At 44.1% G+C, this 23,254-nt stretch overlaps 4 protein-coding genes across 6 annotated transcripts; 2 read left to right on the top strand and 2 right to left on the bottom strand.

Annotated features, from left to right (window-relative positions):
- Nucleotides 1-200: 200 nt before the first annotated feature.
- Nucleotides 201-5,523, bottom strand: cfap45 (cilia and flagella associated protein 45). Of its 2 annotated transcripts, none has more exons than XM_017420049.3 (12): nucleotides 5,357-5,523; nucleotides 5,164-5,271; nucleotides 4,537-4,625; nucleotides 4,212-4,356; nucleotides 3,954-4,124; nucleotides 3,609-3,787; nucleotides 3,377-3,506; nucleotides 3,139-3,285; nucleotides 2,950-3,063; nucleotides 2,667-2,860; nucleotides 1,901-2,125; nucleotides 201-1,815 (listed from the first exon to the last, which is right to left on the bottom strand). In XM_017420049.3, exons 1-12 carry the CDS (start codon nucleotides 5,357-5,359, stop codon nucleotides 1,737-1,739), a joined length of 1,584 nt encoding a protein of 527 aa, XP_017275538.1. In that variant the 5' UTR covers nucleotides 5,360-5,523; the 3' UTR covers nucleotides 201-1,736. The 2 variants fall into 2 exon arrangements, with proteins under 2 accessions (XP_017275538.1, XP_017275540.1); XM_017420051.3 differs by having other exon boundaries at nucleotides 4,537-4,622.
- A 1,133-nt stretch (nucleotides 5,524-6,656) lies between these two features.
- On the top strand, nucleotides 6,657-11,884 carry slc37a4a (solute carrier family 37 member 4a). Of its 2 annotated transcripts, XM_017420123.3 has the most exons (9): nucleotides 6,657-6,813; nucleotides 6,955-7,542; nucleotides 7,656-7,888; nucleotides 8,995-9,238; nucleotides 9,457-9,615; nucleotides 9,718-9,803; nucleotides 10,869-10,982; nucleotides 11,079-11,217; nucleotides 11,303-11,884. In XM_017420123.3, exons 2-9 carry the CDS (start codon nucleotides 7,395-7,397, stop codon nucleotides 11,467-11,469), a joined length of 1,290 nt encoding a protein of 429 aa, XP_017275612.1. In that variant the 5' UTR covers nucleotides 6,657-6,813; nucleotides 6,955-7,394; the 3' UTR covers nucleotides 11,470-11,884. The 2 variants fall into 2 exon arrangements, with proteins under 2 accessions (XP_017275612.1, XP_017275611.1); XM_017420122.3 differs by having other exon boundaries at nucleotides 10,869-11,217.
- Nucleotides 11,795-16,000, bottom strand: trappc4 (trafficking protein particle complex 4). The gene is made up of 5 exons (XM_017420124.3): nucleotides 15,799-16,000; nucleotides 15,399-15,573; nucleotides 14,444-14,547; nucleotides 12,218-12,344; nucleotides 11,795-12,141 (listed from the first exon to the last, which is right to left on the bottom strand). The coding sequence occupies exons 1-5, from the start codon at nucleotides 15,971-15,973 to the stop codon at nucleotides 12,063-12,065; spliced, it is 660 nt and encodes a 219-aa protein (XP_017275613.1). The 5' UTR covers nucleotides 15,974-16,000; the 3' UTR covers nucleotides 11,795-12,062.
- A 200-nt stretch (nucleotides 16,001-16,200) lies between these two features.
- On the top strand, nucleotides 16,201-19,532 carry rps25 (ribosomal protein S25). Its single transcript, XM_017420008.2, has 5 exons — nucleotides 16,201-16,273; nucleotides 16,926-17,015; nucleotides 17,105-17,288; nucleotides 19,295-19,393; nucleotides 19,478-19,532. Exons 1-4 carry the CDS (start codon nucleotides 16,271-16,273, stop codon nucleotides 19,387-19,389), a joined length of 372 nt encoding a protein of 123 aa, XP_017275497.1. The 5' UTR covers nucleotides 16,201-16,270; the 3' UTR covers nucleotides 19,390-19,393; nucleotides 19,478-19,532.
- Nucleotides 19,533-23,254: the final 3,722 nt, after the last annotated feature.

Below are 23,254 nucleotides of genomic sequence, written 5' to 3'. Positions count from 1 at the left end.
AATCTGTCCTCTGTTTGTGTTCCTCACCAGCTTCCCATGGTCTTCTGCTCACAAAAAGGGGCCACAAGCAAGCAACAGCCACTCCTGTATTCCAAACTTTATTTTTTTTTAATTATTATGTTGTTGTCCTGTTACAATATAAGTTATTTAACAAAAAAGAAAAATGAAGGACTTTAATTTGTACTGTTGAAAGCTTTTGACCGTATGTTTTTTTTTTTGTTTGTTTTTTTCTTTTTTCACATTCCATATTTATGACTACTTATTTAGTTTATTTGTGTTTTATGTTCCGGTGCGTTTTTATCGGTTTGTGCAGAAGTGGGACTTGCTGGAGCTCAGCGACGAACCTCTGAAGTAGGTGGAGGAGCATTGGATTTTGCACTCATGGAGAAAATTTATTGTAGAGAAGCTCTTTATGTCTGACGTACTGAACATTTTTGAACAACCTCCACTGTCTTGTCTGTAAAATGCATTTCATTAATGTGAATGTGAAGAGAGAGAGAGGGCGGGAGAAAAAAAAAATGGAGGTTACATATAATAATGAACATATATTGCCATTTCAGTGGCTCTAGCTAGTAACACTAAGTAATGATAGTATACCCTGCACAGGCGTGTAGCTTTCTGGAGTTTTCAATGCACACAGACGTGTTACAGTGGGACTGATTGTGTGTGTGTATATGAGTGTGTGTGTTCGACCTAAAGATCTAAATAAGAATTTTAACCCTCCTCCCCGGCCCGTACAGGTCTGTTCACTCCACCCTCCTAGATATTAGAACTTCTTCTTTGGCTCCATGTGTTAAGGTGACCTCTTGTGCCGTGTACAGTGCTTGTGTGAGACTGTATCTGTGTGTGTGTGTGTGTGAGGGTGAAACCACGGCAACCAAACCCCAGGGTCCTTAACCATGCCGTGTGTGTCTTTACTCTGAATTCTCCTCGTGCTGAGGTCTGTGTATGCCAGGTGATGTTTCTTTTGGTCACAGTTTTGTTATTTGGGGGGAGGCGTGTGTACAGATGTGAACAATAAGGAATTGAAAACGTCTAGATAGACCCTCCACCCCCTCCCCTGTCCCGTTTCCTCCTTTTTTGTTAATGCTGTGCGGCAAGAATGAACAAGGAGGCAGAAGAAGACAGGCTCGAGGACATTTTGGTGTTCTGAAAGCTCGTTTAAGATCCATAAACCCCCCCTCCTGTAAGTCGTCTCTTTAGGTGGTTCTGAAAAATAAATTAGGTCTCTGAACATCCAGGTGTTGGATCTGGAACAAGAGGCTGTTATTTACCTTGATGTACCTAACCTCCTTACATGCTCTAAGCTGTGTGTGTGTGTGTAAAGTGTCATTTTAACCCCGACATAGGTTCAAGTCCTTTCTGTTGTTCTGCATATTACTAAGAAAGGAAAGGGGGGGGGGGGGAAATCTGTCACCGGGACCTGGAAGAATATGAAAGGAAAAGGAAAATACTATCCTATCCTAAGTAAAAATAATAATAAAAAATAGTCTTCATCTTCCTGTGTCTGTGTGAAATAATGTAACAATGTGTCAGTCTGATCAGTTTCTGTTGAAGTGTTTTTTCAATATACAGAATGTGCATATAAGACCTTCGAAAACGCTGATAAAACTGTATATCTATGATCAAAAGCTCATAAAAGTGTAACAATACAAGTACTGCTTGAAACTTTTTATTTATCTATTTATTTTCCCTTTTAAATGACTCTTGATAAACGTCTCAAAGGAGCTAAAAGCTCAGTGTTTGTGCGTGGAGAGGGTCTTCTGAGCCTTCCGCTCCACTTCGGTGCAGTATTTCTCAGAGATGCCTGTGGCTCTGCGGAGTCCAGAGCACACCGCGGAGGGTCAGGGTGCAACACGGACAGCAGGACTGGGAACTTAAAAAAAAGAGCCGCACTTACTTGAGCTCCATTAGCTTCTTCTCTTTGATCTCCCGGAGGCGCACGCGCCTCTGGCGCTCTTCTTCCATCAGCCGGTCGGCCTCCCTGAAGAACTCCCTGCGCCTGGCGACGGCCGAGAGCTCCTGCTCCTTCACCTGCTGGCGGATGGTCTCCGCGTGCCGCAGCGCTTTCTGAAGCTGCCGCTCCTCCTGCTCCTTCTCCTTGGCTATCACTTCCTTTTGAACCCTGCGTGGGGAGGGAGAGAAGGCCTTGTATTTATTCTCCCATGCTTCATTTAACATTCGATTATTATATCTTTATCTGATTTGTGTTTATCACCATTTTATATTTGGCCACCATTTTAAAAGCTTTAACAAGTAGTTGTTTAGTTTATCTGGAAAGAGAGATGGGCAATAGTCAACCTGGAATGTGAGCAACGGATGTGCCAGCAAGGAGGGGGGAAGGAGTTGCCCTTTGACCTCCAGAGAAGAGAGGCAGTGATCCACCCTCTGGAGGAAGGGGGGCCTAGTAATAAAACCAGACGAACATGCTCTTCAGACAATCCTGGGGTGATCTGTATCTCATTCCCATCGATTGTCTCCCAGATGCATCTGGTTTTATGAATGTTGACTAATAGTGTTTGAAAAAATGTGTTAAACTTTAAGGTAACGTCTCCTGAAGATATTTCCCAACAACCAACTCAGGGAGGAAAATGTAATTTATCTCAATACTTTCGAACATGAACAGAAGCGCTCCTCTTTTTTTTCCCCCCCTCCCCATCTCTTACTTCAGCACCCTCTCGAGCATGGCCTTCTCCCGGTTGGCCTCCATGGCCAGGCAGCGCTCTTTGTTGTGGACCTGCTCCAGGCGGGCGGCCCTCAGCGCCGCTTCCTCGCGCGCCTTTTTCACAGCCAGCTCCTTCTCCTTGACCCTCCAGTTTCTCTCGGCGACGGCCTGGTTCCGGCGAGCGCGGAGCTCGTCCTTCCAGATCCAAACAAGCACTTTTTTTTTTTTTTTAAAAAGGGGGGGCTTACAGAATTTAATTAAAATCCATAACGAAGGATCCTGACCTGCTCGGCTTTGTAGTCTTTGGCTCTCTCTTGCTGAGCCCTCAGCCGAGCGATCTCCAACTCCTTCTCCTTTTTGATTTTCGCCTGCTCTGCCTCGTATTCTGCTTGTCGTTCCTGTCAGAGGGAGACTGGGTTTTAAAAAAGGCAGAAACGTGGGATCCTGTACAAAACGACTGCTTGTAACCTGACCAGTATCTTTCGCTGGTACTCCGCGTCTCTCATGTCCGCCAGCTTCTCCTCCTCCAGCTTCTTCTCCTTGGCCCTCATGGTCTCCGCGTTGATGCGCATGATCTCCTCCTGCAGGAGCTGCTGCTTCATCTTCTTTTCCTCCAGGGCCTGGGGGGCAAAAAAGAGGCTTTGAGAGAGAAACCTAAGAAAGCTGTGAGTCTTTCAGACACTTTGAGCCTGGCCTGCATGCATCCCCCACCTTGAGATCTTCCAGGTTCTGCCTCTCCAGGGCCTCCTTTATCTTGTGCTTCTCCTGGTCTTTTATCTCATCCAGGAACAGTTTGTTCTCCAGACGCTCTTGGATCTGGTCGTAAATCTGCTGCTTTCCTCTGAAATGTGGCAATTTGTTTTGTTTCTTTAAGCAGCGTCTTCGTGAACTTCTCTTTGAAAAGAATCTTGTTATGCAGTGTGTGTTTGTGTGCTCTTTTTACTGGATCCTCTGCTCTTTCTGCTGCTCGTCGATCTTCTCGGTCCTCTCCACAGCCCTGCGGCGCTCCACCTCCATCATGGTGTCCAGACGCTTCTCCTCCTCGGCCAGCTCCACCTGGATCTGATTCTTCTCCTGAATCTGAGCGTCGCGGGTGGCTTGACACTGAGCGCCCAGAATCAGCTGAGAGGCAGAGACACAAAGCAGTAAAGTAGTAGCTGAGAATCGTCCCGAACGCGTGCTCTGGGAAACGACAAGCTGCTCAAGATGTTTCGTCAACCCCGTTCATCTGTTAGAGGACCTGGTGAACCTCTGGACGGGTCTGAGTGTGTCTACGGTTTGCTCCCACCTGGTTGAGCGTCTTGATCTCGTCCTCCTGCTCCATCCTCAAGGTGTTGGCCCGCTCCACCAGGCGCTGGGAGCGGCTGTGAGCCTCCAGCTCCAGGTCGGTCAGCGCCTGGTTCTGAACGCGGGACAGGTCTGCCTCCTGGATCTCACGCTTTCTTGCCTCTGCTGCTTTCTAGACCAGGAGTTGATGGGAAAAGGAAAAACAAAAACAGTTGTAACATTTGACTCCTGGTTTTTGTTTCAGTATTATAACCTCTACCATTTTCTCCTCCTTCTTTTTCCAATAAGCCTGCTTCGAGGCTTCCCTGTCCTCCTTGCTGAGGGATCTGGACGTGGAGGTGATCCTCGCGAACGAAGCCGGCGGGAGGAAGACGGAGTTTCTCAAGGGGTCTTTCTGTGGGATCCTGGCAGAATGACGAGTGTTGGGTTTCAGTACGGCAGCATCTCTGTGCTGAGAGCACCTGGCTATAAATATAAGCTCCAAACACTTATCCTCACAGCATCGTATCACTAGTAAAGGTGGATCTTTATCAAGTAGGTTTACATGTTAGGGTTCAGGCTAATTTCAGAAAGCGTTGGCTAACCTGAGGTTGCGGATGAAGTCTTTGGTTATTATCTGAATAATTTCTCCTTTGTTCCTCTGAGCCAGATCCACTGATGGAGCCGTGTCCTGCTGTGGAAATATGAGGGGAGGTGATCAGTGACAGAGCCAGAACAACTTTTTATCACCTTAAGAGTCAAAGTACAAAGCGTGACACTGTTAAAACCAATAAATGAGACTGTACGATGAACGATTTCAACCGAAAATGCTGAAATTGGTCAAGTTTATCTGCATTTAATGTTCCACAAAATCTAATAAAAACAGAAATCTGTGTGGTGGGATGTCTAGTAGATATTTTCATGAAGAGGAATCTATTTCTACCATTTTTATCTCTGCTCAAAAGCACATTTGGGGGTTCCTGAAGTCTCTATCAACACAAATACTCTAAAAAAAATGTTTTGGCCTTCTAAGTATGAAAATGCAAAGTTTAATAGCCTTTTATAATAAAGGGTTGAAATTAGTTGCAGCTATTGCATTCAGTTTTACATTGCTCATGCTTTTAAAGATTACAAAAGTAAACAAAAAACGTATAATTTATTTCCCCTGATTGTTTTGTACCACTCCCAAAAGGCTATTCCAGGTGTCACTGACAGCTCTGGTGACCTCTCACCTTTGGGCTCCCGAACAGAGTCTCGTCCACCTGAGACCTGGGGGCCAGCATTCGGTACCTGCCCGGGTAGGTTCTGGACCCAGAGAAGGTGGAGCTGGACCCAGGGTTCTGCAGAGATCAGGAACATTTAATGTGCAAACACAAAAGCCGCTCGCGTTCAGGGTTAAACTTTGATGGAGAATGAAGAACTTACCATTGTGGTCGTTGTTATATTATTATTGCTGTCCAAAGGGAAATAATTAAATCTTCGTTTTTATCCGGTTTTATTGGCCAATAATACAAGCATTACACACTCAGTGTTACGTTTATAAAAATCTAGTTAACTTCGACGCTTGACCGTCGAAGCAACGTGAAATTTAATGTTTGTTGTCGGTTGCTATGGGAACGAAGGGGCGTAAAGCGCAGGTCACCAGCTTGTTGGAAAATGCAGTTTATATATTTTTTATTGTACTTTCGGACTTCGACTGAGTACCTTACAGTTTAATCAGTCATGTTCACTTTTTTTACCGAATAACGTGAAATTTTTTATCAGGAAACGGCACTCAGGTGTTGTGCCGGGAAAAAAAGCATTATTTATCTCAATTTGTTTTAATGATACTGTGCGACTATTTATGCTGTTGGAGAAATAGTGTGTTTGTTTCAAGGAGGATGCGGGTCCGTATGGTGGCCAGTCTAAAAAGGACTGAATGTCCTACTTATATTATTTAAAATTGAACTAGATAATTGTGTTTTACGGATACAGGAACCCGCACATTATTTGTATCACGTTTTAGTTTAAATTCATCTATCATAAAAACCACTTGCCTTTAAATAGTAGAGGTCCTTCCCAGACAAGAAAAGTCAGGGGGACCTTTTTCGACACAACACCGGAAGTTAACTCCCGTTAACAAATGTGTTACGTCGATGCTAATTGAAGTTAGCTGAGGGCAGATTTTTAAACACAAAACAAATGTACTCACTGGAAAATGATGAGCATCCGGCTCAGTGCAGGACTTTTTTGGCCTTTTAGAAGTTTCATGAACTAAAACAAAATGTTTATTAACATTAAATATGAAGGTAAGACTAATTAAAGCACATAATATTAGCAAAACTCTAACGGTTATTTTAAATGAACGCGCCAGGAACAAAATAGCTTCGCTCAAAAACTCATATTTACTGTTTTATTATACAAGGCAAAGAAATTATAAAACAGAAACATGTATGCCGTCATTTTGTAGTCCAGGAAAAAAAATATATAAAAAAGTATAGTAAAAACATGTTTGAGAATGTGTTGGTCTCTGCCTGTGTGGAGTCGCCCCCTGCTGGTCATTAAAAAGACTGCACGTCGGTTTATTTGTTTTTCTCTGTTGCCTAAATGTGTAAAAACGAGTAATAGTTTTATTGCGACAGACAAAGTCCCACGTTTGAAACAGTTAACAGTGTTTTGTTTTATTTATTAAATATGTTTAAAGGTTTTGGTTTGGTTTATCAGATGAGCGGAGGTGGAGCTCCTCCCTCGTGCCCTTTGACCCACGTGATGCGGAAACGTAGTCTTTCCCATCGATGAGCGGATCTACTGTTTCATTCACAACTTATTCGCTGCGGACTGACTAATATTGAAAAATTCAGGCTGACAATAATCCACCCGTGCAGGAAGCTGGATCAACATAAGTTAGTTTGCTTTTTTTCACTTTTACTAACATTTTGCGCATTTCCTATTTAAGGCTACACAGCGTCGTATCTTTAATTTCAGGTGCCTTAGTTTACATTTGTAACTATCTCTGCTGAGTTTGATGTGTTTTCGTTTGTCAGGGCTTTCCTGGTGAGGATGGCGTCCAGGAGCCTCCCCCTGCTGTGCTGTGGGGTAACTCTTGGACTTCCTGGTAAATGATTAAACCCATCAGGGCTCCTTTACTAACATCCTCACATGAACAAACAGCACCAAAAGACAAGGACAGCACTGTTAAAAAGAGATGGAGCATTGCCACACACCCAGTAGTGCATCAGGCCGTGGATGTCTCAGCCTGACCGCCCCTTTCCCCCCGAGCCCTGCCTTTCTGCACCCTGTCCACTCATCTGCAGCGGAGAAGTTGACCATTAACCGCACACGCTGATTGCAAACACCTCCTCGCTCCCGAACAGCTGCTCCTGCAACTGTGGATCCTGAAGCAAAGTTCAGTGTCACAGGCAGCGCAGGAACCTTTTCTTGTTTTGTTTTTTGCCGTTTTTGTTTTCCTGCTGAAACTGCGACCATGGCCACAGCAAGCTATGGGTACTACAGAAGCACCATATTTCTGGCCATGTTTGTGGGCTACGCGCTGTATTACTTCAACAGGAAGACGTTCTCCTTTGTGATGCCTTCTCTGATGGAAGAAATCGAGCTGGATAAGGATGATCTGGGTAAGAGACACCTGGATAAAGTTAGTTTGGTGCATCCTTCGCTGTTACTGGGGCTGTGCATGTTTGTCTAAATCCTCCTCTGCTTTCTGTGCTCCTTCTGTCTGCGTGTTCAGGCATGATCACCAGCAGTCAGTCTTTGGCCTACGCTATCAGCAAGTTCATCAGCGGCGTGCTTTCGGACCAGATCAGCGCCCGCTGGCTCTTCTCCATTGGTCTGTTCCTGGTGGGAGGCATCAACGTGGTGTTCTCCTGGTCCTCGACGGTGGCCGTCTTCTCTGTCCTGTGGTTCATTAACGGCCTGGGACAAGGCCTGGGCTGGCCCCCCTGTGGCAGGATCCTCCGTAAGGTACATGGACAGTAAATCAAGGCCAGCACATCTGGATCAAGATGTTCATGTTTTGTTTCGTTTTATTCTCGCTGCTGGTATTTAAAAAATAAACAGGCAGAATATTACAATACAGATTATTGATCAGACTAATGAAAAATGATCTGATTAGATTTACTAAGAGATCTTATTCAGAACACATGGAGTTAAAAACCAAATACAAGAAAACAAATTCAATAAACATTTAAATGCACCCACTCGATACAATACAAATCGCCACTGTTAAAATGCATATTTTATATCTTTAATGTGTTTACTATGACATTTTGGTAGACTCCTTCACGAATGCTGCTCGCCAGTTGCAGCCCGGAGAGACGCTGGCTAAAGCGGATTGCCGCCATCTTAAAACAGCTGCAGTTTCCAGAATTTCACAGCAACTCGTGCAAACACTTCTTCATTCCATTACTCGGTTATTTACATAGAATTCTGTTGTTTTTTTGGTTTTTTTGCAAGAGCAAAGAGCAGCAGCAGCAGCTAGCGGTGGCACTTCTGCAGCGTGGCGTCACTTTAGGCAGGAATTTCAAACATTATTCTTGCCAAGAAAGCTGTTTAATGCAAAATAGACGGCATTGTAAGGTTTTAAATAAAACAATTTGAATTAACCACAGTGTTTTAAAACGGAAGATGTCCACTTCAACTCTATTTGTCCAAAGGAAGGTGGTTTAAAGTAAAGATAAAAAGGTTTTAGGTGGAAATTTTACTTCACATCAAAAGAAAACCAAATACATCTGCAGATAAGGTGGCAGTGCCCCCAATTGGCTTATAGTCATTAATGAATGTGTTATTTAATTAATTTTTTAATCTGTTCATAGTGATGTTAAGGATTTCTGTGTTTAACCTCTTATCAGAGTGTTTTGGATTAGTTAAGGAGGCAAAGCAGCTTGGAACTAAAATAAATCAATTTAAGAGAACAAAAAACAAATAAAATGTCCAAAGTTGCACTTTTCCCAGTTTGTCTCAAATGTTTCCAAGCATCCGTTGTCTGTCTGAGATCGCTGCTGTGGTTCAGCTCCCACTTCCTGCCTTCAGCCCTAACATGCCCCCCCCCTCTGTCTTGTGCGTCTCAGTGGTTCGAGCCCTCCCAGTTCGGGACGTGGTGGTCCGTTCTCTCCTGCAGCATGAATCTGGCCGGCAGCCTGGGCCCCATCATCGCCACGGTGCTGTCTCAGAGCTACAGCTGGAGGACCATCCTGGCCGTCTCCGGGGCCATCTGTGCGGCCGTCTCCTTCGTCTGCCTGCTGGTGATCAAGAATGAGCCGCAGGACGTGGGGCTGCCCGGGGTGGAGCCTGCAGCCAAGAAAGGCAAAGGAGGTGAGGTGGGCGGACGTCGGACATCTGTCAGACAACACGCTGATAACACACAAGCGCTCTTTGTGTGAGATGTGCCTGTTGTCATGTAGCGTGTGCCGGGACTAAAGGTCACTGACTGAGTGGACTCCGCACCCTGGGTCCCTCGCATGTTTATAGTAGAAGCACGGAGCATGGAGACACAGAAGCAGCGATCAGCGAGTGTTCTGCTGTTTCTTCAGGGACCTCCGGCACCGAAAGCACCCTGTCCGAGTTCCTGCTGTCGCCTTACCTGTGGCTGCTGTCCGTGTCCTACCTGGTGGTGTTCGGGGTGAAGACGGCCTGCACCGACTGGGGCCAGCTGTTTCTCATCCAAGACAAGGGCCAGTCCACGCTGATGGGTACTGAAGAGGGATAGAGTCAACACACACGCACACACACACACACCTCCAGGATGTGGAGGGCTTACAGTCTCCTGTGAATCACTGTTTTCATCTTCGCAGGGAGCTCCTATATGAGCGCCCTGGAGGTCGGAGGCCTGCTGGGAAGTCTGGCCGCAGGCTACCTCTCTGACAAGGCGGTGGCCAGGGTAAGTTGCCCCCCCCCTATTTTCACCAACAGGTACCTGAAAGTTTGAAACATGGTCCGATTTTTACATTTCTGCAAACAGATGACAAATAAAAATGAGGTTTTCACACAAGACTTTGAAAAAAGTTGACGAAAAATCAATTTCAAATGACCAAAATATGACCCAGTTCTGCAATTCTGAGAGTACATTATTAGCAGTAAAACATGGAGGTGACGTCAGAGTTTGTTTGGAAGCTTTGGTCAGTGAGCGCGCTCCTCTACGGCCAGAACATGATGCTCATCAAGCTGGAAAAAGACAAAACCGTCGCTAAAGAGTCTTCAGTCAAACTAAAAGTAAAAGATTTAAGCCGTTAAATCCAGTAAATGCTCCTGTTTAATGCCAATCTAAGCATCAGTCACCTGCTGCCATCGTACCAGAGTTTCAAACTGAGATTATCCTCTGGAGAAATGAGTTAGTCGTTTTGCTCGATCCGTGAAAATAACCTAATGTGCAATATAACGCAGTACTGCAAGAGCCTGAACGACCCGTTAGTGCTCGGAGCGTGTGTTGTGGAGGACTCTCAGCTACTACCACGCCAGCTTTCAGCTCTGTAGCTGTAAATCTGACTGAGTTGAAGGCATTTTAGGGTTTACTCCATAGTTCATCCGTCCCAATGATTACTTTCTGAGAGTTTCTTTAAAATCTGTCATCCAGTTTGTGAGATATTTTGCTAAAAGACATAAATCCCAGACGTAGGCCTCCCAGGCTTTGTTTGTTCACTGCAGGGCCGCTCTGTGGCGCCGTTTGTTACAGCAGGAAGGCTGCAGGTTTGAGACGCAGGTGGGTTCTCCCCGAGCACACCTGGGTCTGAATGCATGTTGGGTTCATCGGGGATTCTAAACTGGCTCCTGGCATGAGTGTGTGCGCACTCACACACAGATTGTTTGTCTTCGTGTGGCCTCTGCCTCCCGGAGATAAACACGGGCTCCCAGCAGCCCTGAACAGGACCAAGCTGGTACAGAAAAGGATGCTCTGTGTGTGTTTATTCCCAAACCAGCTCTTTTCTAAAGCCTTGTTTTTGTGCAGCAAGGGATGAGGCTCCATGGGAACCCCCGTCACTCCATCCTGATCACCATGATGGCTGGGATGTTTGTGTCCATGTACGTGTTCCGAGTCACGGTCAGCGCCGACAGCTCCAAGGTAACACTGAGCCTTCAGAGGACGCAGCGATTCAGTCCGAATGTTCAGAATAAAGATCTCTCTCTCTTTCCCCGTCTGTCTCGTTTCCATGTTCAGGTGTGGATACTCAGCCTGGGCGCTGCGTTTGGCTTTGTCTCCTACGGTCCAATAGCGTTGTTTGGAGTCATAGCCAACGAAAGCGCTCCATCCAACTACTGCGGGACGTCGCACGCCATCGTTGGTCTGATGGCTAACAGTAAGTCCGGTGAGATGTCACCAAGTGATGTGGAAGATGGGACGCAGATGTTGATTTTCCTTTTTTCTTCTCTCCTGCCTCTCAGTCGGCGGCTTCCTCTCTGGGTTACCGTTCAGCACGATTGCGAAGCACTACGGCTGGGAAACGGCCTTCTGGGTGGCAGAGATCCTCTGTTTGGTCACCGCCGTTGTATACTTCCTGTTACGCAACATCCGGACCAAGATGGGACACGTGCCTAAGAAGGCCGACTAACATGGTCACACCTCAACCCTCTGTGTCCACAGATAGTATTTTTAACATTCCAGCTGTTCGTCTTCCAGGACTTTAACCAACATGAACCTCATAAGTTGCCCCCCCTCACACACACACACACACACCTGTAACACTACATTAGTATCTCAGCAGTCAAGTATACAGGAAAAAATGTGCCAAATCCACAAGTTGCCTCTCCAAAAAACCCCAGGAATAAAAAAAAACAAACACTACTGGTGCCTGGTTTTGAAGTAAATTGTAGGTTTTTTTTTTTCTTTATTTAAAAAAATCCTGTAATGAGCAATTCTGAATTGAAGTGCAATACTTTTTTTTCTTTTCCTTTTTAATGAAACTATGTGAAATCTTTATCACAACACAGTCAAAGGCTTCAATAAAAGAGTTTTTGTCATTTTCATCATTTAGTTTCAGTGTCTGGTTATACATATGATCCAAAAAAACAACTGACACACAAAAAACACACCGTTCAGAATGTAATCTGAGTATTTACAGAACATATATTTACAAGGCATTTATCAGCAAAAACACCAGTTTTTTTCCAGTCTGAGATGGACACACACACACTCCTCTCTGCTTTAGGACCCAGCTCCAAAGTTGCCAGCTTTCTCCGCCACCTCCAGTGCGCTCTTCAGATTCTGGTCGAACAGCTCGCACCTGAAGGCGACGGACAGATGTTGGAGCTGCGGCAAACAACTGAGGAGACAAAAACAAAACAAAACGCCGAGCTCACCTGATGGGCATCTCCAGAGAATAGAACGGGTTCTTGAGAGCGAAGTCCGAGTAGATCTCGTAAATCTTCTTCAGCAGCGCATCGATACCGGACTGCCGAGGGTCAGCCAGGACAATAAACTTTATCCCTGAGAAGACACGGAGTGGGACGCTTTCAGTCCCAACAGCAGAAAAAGACACTGAACGAGTGCTTGTTCATTATGCCAGGTGCGCCGATCATCCCCCTGCTTTAAACCCACTCCGGGGGGGGAACCAGAGTTATCATTTCAAGCTGCTGCTGGGAGACGTTTACGTACACACACACACACACACACGTCTTTCATTTAGGGGCTTTTTATGATTGATCTGAAGCGTTCTTTTTCAACGTTGGAACTACAAGTCTGAATCTTTGTGCAGATTTTCTCTCATCCACACATGATCCAAAATATACGTGCAAGCTCGAATATCTACATACCTCATCAGACGTGTATGAGCAAAACATTCTCAGCTCAGAAAGACACTATTTGTACTAATTAATCACAGTTTTGCTGTACTGATCAACCACATGATTAAAAACAATATTTAATTCAAACATCCATTAATACTTTAATTTCTGTGCTCGTCCATGTCCTCATGGTGATAAGTACACACGCAAACATAAACTCTGTTAAACTCTGAAGTAACATCTTTCTACCTGCACTGGCCTGACTGTGGGTTTGGGACCGATCTCAACAACTCCACCTAGAATTTGGTTAAAAACTCCCTCGCCGAGTTCCACCCGGACCCGGTTCTTTGTGTCCCCGTCGACAAGCTTCTGGTACGATTCTGGACATTTGACGTGTCTCCTCAGCAGAGCTGGTTTCGGGACACAGACCCGGCTTTTAACCGCAGTCTGTAAAACCTTCAGCGGGGTTGAAGCCGGGTGCTTTGGGAAGGCCATCCCAGACGACTGATCCAATCAGAAACCAGTTCGGATGTGCGTTAAAGATGGATATCCTGTCCGAACACCCAAACATGTCCAAGTACACATATTAAATGTGTAGCTCTTAGTTTGACGGAAGGCTGAAGAATTTGGAAACCACAACAAAACCCCCACCATGTAATAATAATAACAATAATAATAAAAACTTATTGTTGTGAGTAATCACTGTATGACGGCACTATTTGGATTTAAACTGTCTGTCCATCGACCCAGATACAGCTTTGCTATCTTCCATGATTCATACCATACTGTGCAAAAATGTTAAGACACCCTTTAATTTTTTATTTTATTTTTTTAATAATTTGCTTTCAAGAAGCCAGGCTTCATTAATATCATCCTTGTAAAGAGCTCGAAAATAACAAGAATTCAGACCCTCTGAAGACGTTCAAAAGGGGTTTTTTTTCTCCTCCATTTAAAGTCCAGACCTGGTTTCTGACTGTCTTTAGGGGATTTTTATGTGTCTTAACATTGATGTATGAAAAGTAAAAATAAAAAAACCTATCAAGCTCCAGGGATGAACTAAAGTTGTGCCTGTACCTAACAAACAAATCGGCAAAGAACAACTTTTGAATAGAATATTTTAAATTGTTTCAGGGCTTTTTTTGTTGTTGGATCTATAAAATAAATACAGATATCACAATCTGGCAGGAGTAAAACTTATAGAAGAAAAAAATAAATAATAACTTAGTTTTGAATGTTTTTTTTTTAAGAAAATATCTAGTAAAGACCTGAAACAGAGCATGAAAGATACATCATCCTTTAGTTAATCCAGCAGCTGTGGATCTGAGTTAAATTTGATAATGGAGGCTGGTTCTTCTCAAAAACTCATTACTGAAAAGAATAAATGTGGGGAAATAAAAAAGGGCCTGAGGTCTGCTAAATGACACAAGAATGGGATGTTAAAGTGGCAATAAGGTTCATTAAATCAGGAATCCTGGTCAAACCCCTGACAATATGTAGAATGAAGATCAAGAGATATGTAGAAGTAAGAGTCTACAGCTTTTTGTAAAGCATGGTGGAGGCTCTGTCATGGTCTGGGACAACGTTTCCTCAAAATAAACATTGCAGTTAAGTGCTTGTCTGGTTAAGTTAGGGCAAGTTCTCTTTTACCTTCTGTACTGTACTTCCTGTTTAGTTTGCACGTGCTTCAATACGTCGCTGCAATTACCGTCCATTTTTGTAACAAAGTACACAAATTAAAGCAGGACTTTTGACGCAAGTCCACGTCTGGACACACCGTAGGACAACATTAAACGTCACACTGACCTGTGAGGGTCTGGAAGCAGTGAAGTTTAAAGACGTCCGTTTCCAGCATCTCGATCCCGGAGCTTCCAACTTCAGGAGACAGCTGTGAACCGATGGCAAACAACCTGCGGGCAAAAAGCAGCCGAGACCGACGGGTGAACATCAGAGACAGGAGTCGAAACTAAAACTGCAGTTACAGGTGTCAATTAAAAAAAAAGTCCCTTGTGACGTCAGGAAGTTCTATCACCCTCCAGTCACCCAACAGAGGAAGAAACTAAATGTTTAAACTAATAAGCAGCGAGAAGATCCCCAAAGTGCTCCATGCTGCCACAGAGGAACCTTTTATTGTTTGTTTGTTTATTAGTTTACCACAGATAGAGTCAGTGTTTATTTAAGAACCGCACCAGAGTTCACTTCAACCAAACCGAGACTGAGGTTTTTAGGCGGACCAGAGTTCGCTACTTTGGTCCACATCAGAGTTCGATTGCGCGTTCACACCTCCCCAAATGAACCGGACTTTCCAGGCAAACGAACCAGAGTTGGATTAAAGCGGACTAAACAGGGCTGCTGTGAACACACCCTTAGTGTCACAGATCAGGAGCTCCTGGCTGCCGCTTCCATCTTTAAACTCTTATGGAAGCAGAGCGAACTTCACAAACTGTTGAATTAGTCTCCGGAGTTACAGTTCATTCCTGGGATCGGGATCGTTCGGCTCAGTCGGTGAGCTGAGCCGAACGATCCGGATCCCAGAAAAGAACCGGTATTCCCATCGCCGGGTTTTTTCAGTGTCTACATTTCGTGTTTGTTGGAGAAATAATGACAGGGTGCGATCGGTCGTTTATCGGTGACTATCAGTGGTCGTGTTTAAGCAAATTTCAAGACTTGAAGGAACTGAAAGGAGGGCCCGCTGCCTGTGCTTTTCTTTTTGCCGTGACCGCGTCGCTCCACACCGCCCTGCAGCCCCGGAGCCACTCACGAGTGGAACATGGACGCCAGCATCAGCTTCTCGTTGGAGCTCAGCCGCGCCCGTCCAAACCGGATGGAAATGGGATAATTGGCCGGGTCGTTGAAATACTCGAGGATGTCCTTTCCCTCTGCTGTGTTCTTCCCCATCACGTCCACCCCGTTGATGGACAGCACTGCGTGTCCCACTGGAAGACAAGATCAGAAGCAGTTTATTATTTACACAAGTCATGAAGTTTAATGGAGAATGAAGTGCAGAATTAAATTAAATAAAGGCAGTCCCACTGAAAGAAGGGGGGTATTTTAGTTGAGTCCATAGAGTATTAAATAAACCCCTACCATAGGCAGCCTGTCTGTAACAATGCACCTGTGCAGCTAGCTGGTTTCTGATGCTAATGGCTCCAAAATGTTACCTTTAATTCCGTCCCGCTGTCCGAACGACACGATCACCTTTTCATTGTGTTGTTTTAGCACCAAGTCTAAAGGGTAGCTGAAGGTCTTTTCGACCTCAGTTCTCGGGACGTAGTTGTCATACTGGTAAATTAAACCTCCAGCTTTATTCACGACGTACACACTGAAAATCACCATCTTAGCGACGTCCTTCCTCCCAGCTGACTAACCCGTCACGTGACCTAAAACCGTAAGGAAGTTTATTTATTTTTTTTTTTTTACTGTTTAGTTTCTAATAAACATAAGACCAAAGGTTTTATATCTACTGTAATAACTACTATTTTTTAAGTTGAAATAAAAAAAAAACAGAAATTCACCACAAAACAAAAAACTCAGTTTCCCACAATCCTTAGCATTACTTCCGCATCTACGGGTTGTCTAAGGGGCTCTCGCACGGGTGGACTTCCTTTCGCTCCGACATCTTGACGAGGAAACATGGTGAGCGGAGTTTTTGCACGTTTTTGTGTGGAAAAAAACGAAGTTGCTCTGTTTCTGTTGTTCGTATTCGGTGCTGGAATTAGTCGGAAAGTCTCTCGGTCGCAGCGAAGTTCTTCTACTCTGATAAGAAAGCCTTATGAGGGCGATTTTATCACTTATTTAGCCCCTGTGCCGCTAGATGGCTAGTCGGCTAAATGTACCACGCTTTCAGTGACGCTGCGTAACTGAAGACAGAAAAAACATGTTGACACCAATTATCGCCCATACATAACATGCATGTTTTTTAAAATACAGCAAATTATTGTAGTAGTACCAACTATGGATATCAATTAGTAAAATCGGCAGTGAGGAATTATAGTGAACACAAGGCCGTCTGTCGGTGCAGCACTAAATGTTGTCACCCATCACGTTTCTTACCATGATATGGGTAATATGAATATTTGTGGGTCCATATGCGTCTTAATAAGGATTTATTATAATGGAGTGAGGATAAATCTACACAAGCATTTTCATAGAGTTGTTTAATTTTCGTTTGCCCTAAAATTTGGCGACTGGTGCAGTTGTCTTTATATCTTCCGTCAAGTTAGAAATGTGGCTCCAGATTGAGTGTACATTCTTTGAGAGATTTTAATTTGTGGTCTTTCCTGTTCAGCCTCCTAAGCAGGATAAGAAGAAGGACACCGGGAAGTCCAAGAAGGACAAGGACCCAGTCAACAAGTCCGGAGGCAAAGCTAAGAAGAAGGTAACCAGGGGGCGACGCTCGGTCAGATCTGTGGGGGGTGGCTGCTGATTGGTTGTCTCTTAACGTTGACTCGTTCTGATTCTGAGCAGAAGTGGTCCAAGGGAAAAGTGAGGGACAAGCTCAACAACTTGGTCCTCTTCGACAAGGCGACCTACGACAAGTTGTACAAAGAGGTTCCCAACTACAAGCTCATCACCCCCGCCGTTGTGTCGGAAAGGCTGAAAATCCGCGGCTCTCTCGCCAGGAACGCCCTCCAGGAGCTGCTCGCCAAAGGTGAATGTACATCTTTTCAGTTTAAAGCCGGAAAATAAACTCCTTTTGGAACAAACAAGTATAATGTCAATAAATGTCATTTCAAGGGAGGCATTAGCTTCGATTTGGGATCCAGCAAAATTATTTTGGAGAGCAGAAGATTGACAGAGTCATACACTGACTGTCCAGGGAGCAAAAGATTCCTGATGCCGTCCAGGAAGTTCTGCATGGAAAACAATATCCATGTAGAGGTTTTTGGTGCGTTATGTTGAGACATAATTGAATGTAAGGAAATGTATGACCAAGTAACATCAGCCCAGCACTTCAGCTAACTCATCCACGTCAACAGAAGTCAGATATGAGTTTGTTCCAACACTTTGGAGCTTTCTGTGCTCAATAAGATGTTTCACTTAAATTAATAATAAAACTACGCCTGATTTAGTTGAGGTTTAGTGAAGCTAAATGCTGTCTTGCTAAACCTCTGATGGAAAATATAAGTCATTAACAGAACATCTCATTATCAGTGGGTCAATTATACCATAAAATAGTTTTACACCGTGTCATCTGAACTAATACTAAAAACACGTCTGACTCTTGAGTTTAAATATAAATCGCTTGCAGAGAACAGATTTAACAGGGTGTAGTGGTTCTGTTGGAGTCCAGCTTTAGTTCCTAAGCCACGTCTTCATAAATCCGAATATCTCCGCCACGTTGTTTGAAGAAACGATGCCATCCACAGGAGGTCAGTTTTTAAAAAGTGTCCATCCACATAAACCCGCTGAATTTCACCACTGAGCGTTGTTTTAAACATGCCAAACCCATAGGAGGGCATGTTTAAATCATCATCATTTATGATTGCTGATCCAAAACCGGCGACATTGTGCCTCCGTACTGGGAGGAACAGCTGGTGTAAAACTGCTGCCCTCCAAGCGCTCCTTCTCTTTTGCAACTCATCGTATTGTAGCAGTCGGGTTTGTAAAAACAAGCAGGCAACGAGCGTCTGAACCAAGGTAGAAGTCAGCCCCTCTTTGGTAGAAGACATTTTCCCTTTACTGCGTGGTCAAACAGTAACAATCATTGCGTATGTGACATCAGCGCCGCATTACTTGTTGAGACTATAATGCGTGGACCTTTAAATTCCCAGTTAACAATGTCCACAAGCAAACACAAAAACGGAGAATCCACAAATCTTCCGTTTGGCCGGAGTTTTCATTATCAGTCATTTTCAGTGCTGTTAAACAGGTTACATGTGGATGAAATGCATAAAAAAACTATTCAGTTTACCAGATATCCAGCTACGTGTGGACTAGGCCTAAATATACTAGATACAAATTGTTGAACATGAGCAAGTATCACAATTGTAAATGCTGTTTCAGAACATTTGTTGTTTCATGCCATCACGTCAAACATAGTCGTTTATTACATCTGTCAACTGTAAGAAAAAAGTATGCGTCTATGTGAAACCTTTACCCCTTTACACTGCGAGTCTACAAAATGAGCCCCCTTAAAGCCAGCTAAGTCTCGTGACGATGTTTGTTTAACATCCATGAGTCTGAACCAGAGTAGGGACAGCAGTGTTGTTAATTGAAGTGCTGAATGTGCTGCACACAGAGTTACACTCACCTCTCCCATGGTTCTGGGATGTAAGCTCACGCTGTCAAGAGACGAGACCAGAACAGCTAGAAGCAGCTTAAAGGACCTTGTTTCTGCTGCTGTTTTTGTATAAAGATATACTAACGTGATTCAGAAATGTAGCAGCAAAAGATCAACTACAGTTAACTTCTTACAACAAGGAGGAAAGAAGGCTTCTCTGGCCTCAGTGTTGTTTCAAAGGAGCTGCAGTTTTGTGTGGATTTTTAGTGTTATCGTACTGAACTGCAGCAAACATTCCTAACATGAGCGTCAGACTGACTGTAAAGACAAAATGAGTTAATATAACCTGTGTTGACGTTAGGATGTAAATATAGCAGTATGATGTGTCTAAATGAGAAAATGCTGACAGAAAATCGTCCTGTTTTGTCTTGCAGGCATGATCAAACTGGTGTCCAAACACAGAGCGCAGCTGATCTACACACGTAACACCAAGGGTGGAGACGAGGAGTCAGCAGCAGAGAAAGCATGATCAGGTGCTTCACCTCACCTCTGATCATGAAACGCCTCCCACCCGCTCCGTAACCACTAACCTGCGTGTGTTTGTTTATTCTTTCCAGGTCTCCTGTGTCTCATGATCTTTGTAATGACGGTGTAATAAAATTGTAAAATGAACACGAGCTTTGCTGTTTTTCATAAATCACATCATCATCCGATCAGGCTCGAGTTCATCGTTTCGTCAGGCGACGGCGGTGATGTCAGGCTGAAGAGAAAGCAACAAAATAAGTAACTTCTCGCAGGTTTTCCTGTCAGAGACGACAGGAAGTGGGCAGTAACCTGGTGTTTCAACTCGCACAGTTTTAAGCTCTTAAACATTTGTTATTCTTTTCACCTCCTGACACTGCAGAGCTGTGTAAAGTGGAACTGAAATGATACACTTTGGCATCAGAGCAAATCACTCCTCAAGTCTGCAGATGGCTGATAGGCAGTTCGCTGATAAAATGCTCCTCGGAGTGATTATTAGGTTCATTTAAACAGCAAATCGCTCACCAAACCTCTGATGTAAACAAACAAAAACGGTGAAACTGATGGAGGAGCTGCTTGGATCTGACAGACTCTGTGCTGTGTAAGAGACAGTAATGAACTCCAGATTATTTTTAAATGTGCAGGAAAATTGCATCAATCACTTCCAAGCATCAGGTAGGATTATTTTTGATAAATGGGTCTTATGAGCCTTTTTTCCCCCTCCTTTATTGGTGATTGAAATCGGCCTGTTTTTGTTTTGAGATATCCTGCTAAAAAGCCACTGCTGCGATTAGGAGCGTCTCATTTAAATCTCTAACGCCTCCCAATGCTCCGAGCGCACAAATATTTGTTTTCTAACGTAGCATTACCCTGCAGTGAATTTAAAATTCTGACTTAACTTGTTCTAAGATGGATCGCTCCCAACTTGGTGTATTTTTTTCTTCTCCCCATCTTCTTTTCCTGCCCTGTGTTGATGAGAAACCTGCGGGCGTTTGAAGTTTTATGGCATATTGATAAGAATGGTGCGAAATAGAGGGGAAAAAAGAAAGCCTATCTTCACTGTCAAATGTCTGCTCTGGGGGCTCGAGATGCACCGGAGCTTTGTGATGGATGCTGTTAGCCGTCTCTTTGTCACCGCACGGCACCGCCCCGGGCACCGAGAGCCAAACAAACCGCGGGGTTTGGGGCCTCTGACAGGCGCTCCATCCGTCAGATCCTCCAGCGCTCGGCCTGTAAAGAAAACGAACACAAAGCTGGATTTGTCTTCTCGCCGATGTACCCCCGCTGGTGGAACGTCAAACGCCGAGTTTTGTTTTAAAGTTTACTTCTGAATGTGTGCGGCAGGTTGAGCTCACACTGAACACGGACGGCTGATTTATTCCTGTTTGCTCTGTGAGCAGTGAATGGGTTTGAGTTTTTCATTCGGAGCCGCAACCTTACTGGACTTTACCATCTGCGTGTTGAGGGTTTTAAAGTCACTGAACGTCAGGTTAAGTCTACTGACACGTGCTGGGCTGCGGTCAGCTGCTTCTACAAGACGAGAAGTCTAAAACATGCTTGCGTTCACATATGCATTCGAACCGCACCAGAGTTCACTTCAACCGAACCGAGACCGAGGTTTTTAGGTAGACCAGACTTTGCTTTTTTGGTCCACATCAGAGTTCGATTGTGTCGTTCACACCTCCCCAAACGAACCGGACTTCGATTAAAGCGGACTAAACAGGGCTGGTGGGAATGCACCCTTAGGGGGTCAGGAGAACTGAACAGAAGCACTACCCAGCTAGGTGATGTACCATTAAGGTACACCAACAGGGGGGATTTGTTAGATATGTCCTAAAGTAAAATTAAGTACTAAAGAGGAAAACAGTTCCTCGACAGCCTTTATCGCCTGTTAAGCCCTTGCCATATTGTGAGTAGTTTACTGCTTACATATTAAGTTACAAACATTTGCTTGAACCAGTTAAAGCCAGTTCTGGCTATACGTAGGAAAATTACCGACATCATGTAAGGCTGTGCTCGGCCCTCTGAGACGGCTGGAGCCTAGAAACTGTACGAGTCAACGCTTATTTCCGGGTCTCTTCTTCAACATCCTTGAGATGTTGCAGACACATGTCCCAGCACTGGTCCTTATACTACTTCTCTGCCTTATTAGAATAAATAGTTAAACTCTAGTTCTTTTGTAGCATCATCCTTGAAGGGTAAATTTTCCGAGTTCTCCCTCCACCTGGGGTAAAAGGACTGGAAGGGAGCCATGGTCTAGTGGCAAAAATATTTATATAAATATATATTATATATAAATACAGGTTGATTGCTGTCTCTGCGCCGAGTAGCTCTCTGCCAGCTTAGTTTTTCCTCTTTTTCTTAAAAGAGATCTCTTTTAAAAAAAAAAAAAAGAACGCCGAGTTCGTAACAAAGTTTTGTGTACACCCATGTGCACGGGAACTCATCTGCATTTCGGTTGTTCCCATTCATCCCCTTCAGTACAACACCGGGGTCTTTAGTCCACTGGTGCCTCCTGACATGAGGACTTAATATTTTATTCTGTTCAACTTAGACCTGTTGTCCTTTTCCAGCAAGACTGGATTTTATCTTTGAATTCTTTAAATTAAAAACAAACAAACAAACAAAACAAATGAACTACTTATTGTTCGAAAGTATTTAAAAGCAAATCGTGAGGTGTGTCCATTGGCCCCCGCTGGCCCCCCTCCTGGTTGTGTCCTTGACTGGAATCGACTTTTCATTCCAACAATTTTTTTTATATTTTGTTCTTTGTAAAAAACTCCAAATCCAAGTGGGTTCTGGTCTGCCCTGCAGCCTTGTATCTGCACCTCGGAGACACAGCCCGGGTGTATTTGTGTAGATGTTTTAAAGCCCACACATGGCTTCTCCTGGCCAGTGTTTCAAAAAAAAAGACATTCCCAGCAGCAAGAAAAGCCTACGTGCAAGCAACATAAGTTGCAGGGGTGTCACTAGCTTTTAAGGACAAGGGGGGCTTAGCCCCCAGGAGATGCACAGGATGTGAGCAATTGTAGTGGGCGAGAACAAAATTTCTCAAACAGCTAACAAAACTTGAGTTGCTTTTCCACATTTTTGTGTTTACACAGATACCTTACTGTGTAAACGTTTTAAGCAACCAATTATATTTTTATTCAGAACATCAAACAAGAAGTATGTTTACAGTTTTAACAAGAAAAATAAACATATATATTTTTTTATTTTGTGAATCATATGGTTATTTATTTAAACTCATATTCTGGCCACATTATATTGAATTTTTGTAAAAAAAAAATAAAAAATTTTGACACCAAAATTATTTAGGGGGGCTTGAAAACATTTTAGGGGGGCTTCAGCCCCCCTAAAACAGGCCTAGTGACGCCACTGCTAAGTTGTATTTTTTTTTTTTTATTTATCTATTTTCTTCCTCAAGCGCTGACATCCCTGCTGCACCTCCTGTGTTCGCGATGCCATCATTTCGTTTCAGGGCGACCTGTCACCAAAGATAATTGTCAATTAGGAGTTAATTTAGTTCTTGTCATAGTCGACTTGCGTCGGCTGAGCGAGACAGCAGGAAGAGAGGAGCAGGCTGTCAGACACCAGAACACGTGCTCGAGGAGAGGACTCAGGCGTGGTTTGGTAAAAGAAACAAGAAATAAGGAATAAAAAGGGAGGGAAGCATGGAGCCGGGTGTGTGTCTCCTCTGCACATCTGAAAGCCCAGCTTCATGTGGACCCTCTCAGAGTCGGGCAGGGAAAGTGACTGAGAGCGTGAAAAGCAGCTGCCTTTTTTTTCTTCTTCTTCTTCTTTTTTTTGTTTCCCCCCTCTGAGTCCAAACGGCTCGGTCTGTGTGTGAATCAGCCTCCCCCCCCCCCCCC

Source organism: Kryptolebias marmoratus, linkage group LG2 (genome assembly GCF_001649575.2).
Source record: "Kryptolebias marmoratus isolate JLee-2015 linkage group LG2, ASM164957v2, whole genome shotgun sequence".
Classification (NCBI taxonomy): domain Eukaryota; kingdom Metazoa; phylum Chordata; class Actinopteri; order Cyprinodontiformes; family Rivulidae; genus Kryptolebias; species Kryptolebias marmoratus.
Note: the sequence above shows the minus strand (reverse complement) of the source record. Positions and strands in the feature narration are given on the sequence as shown.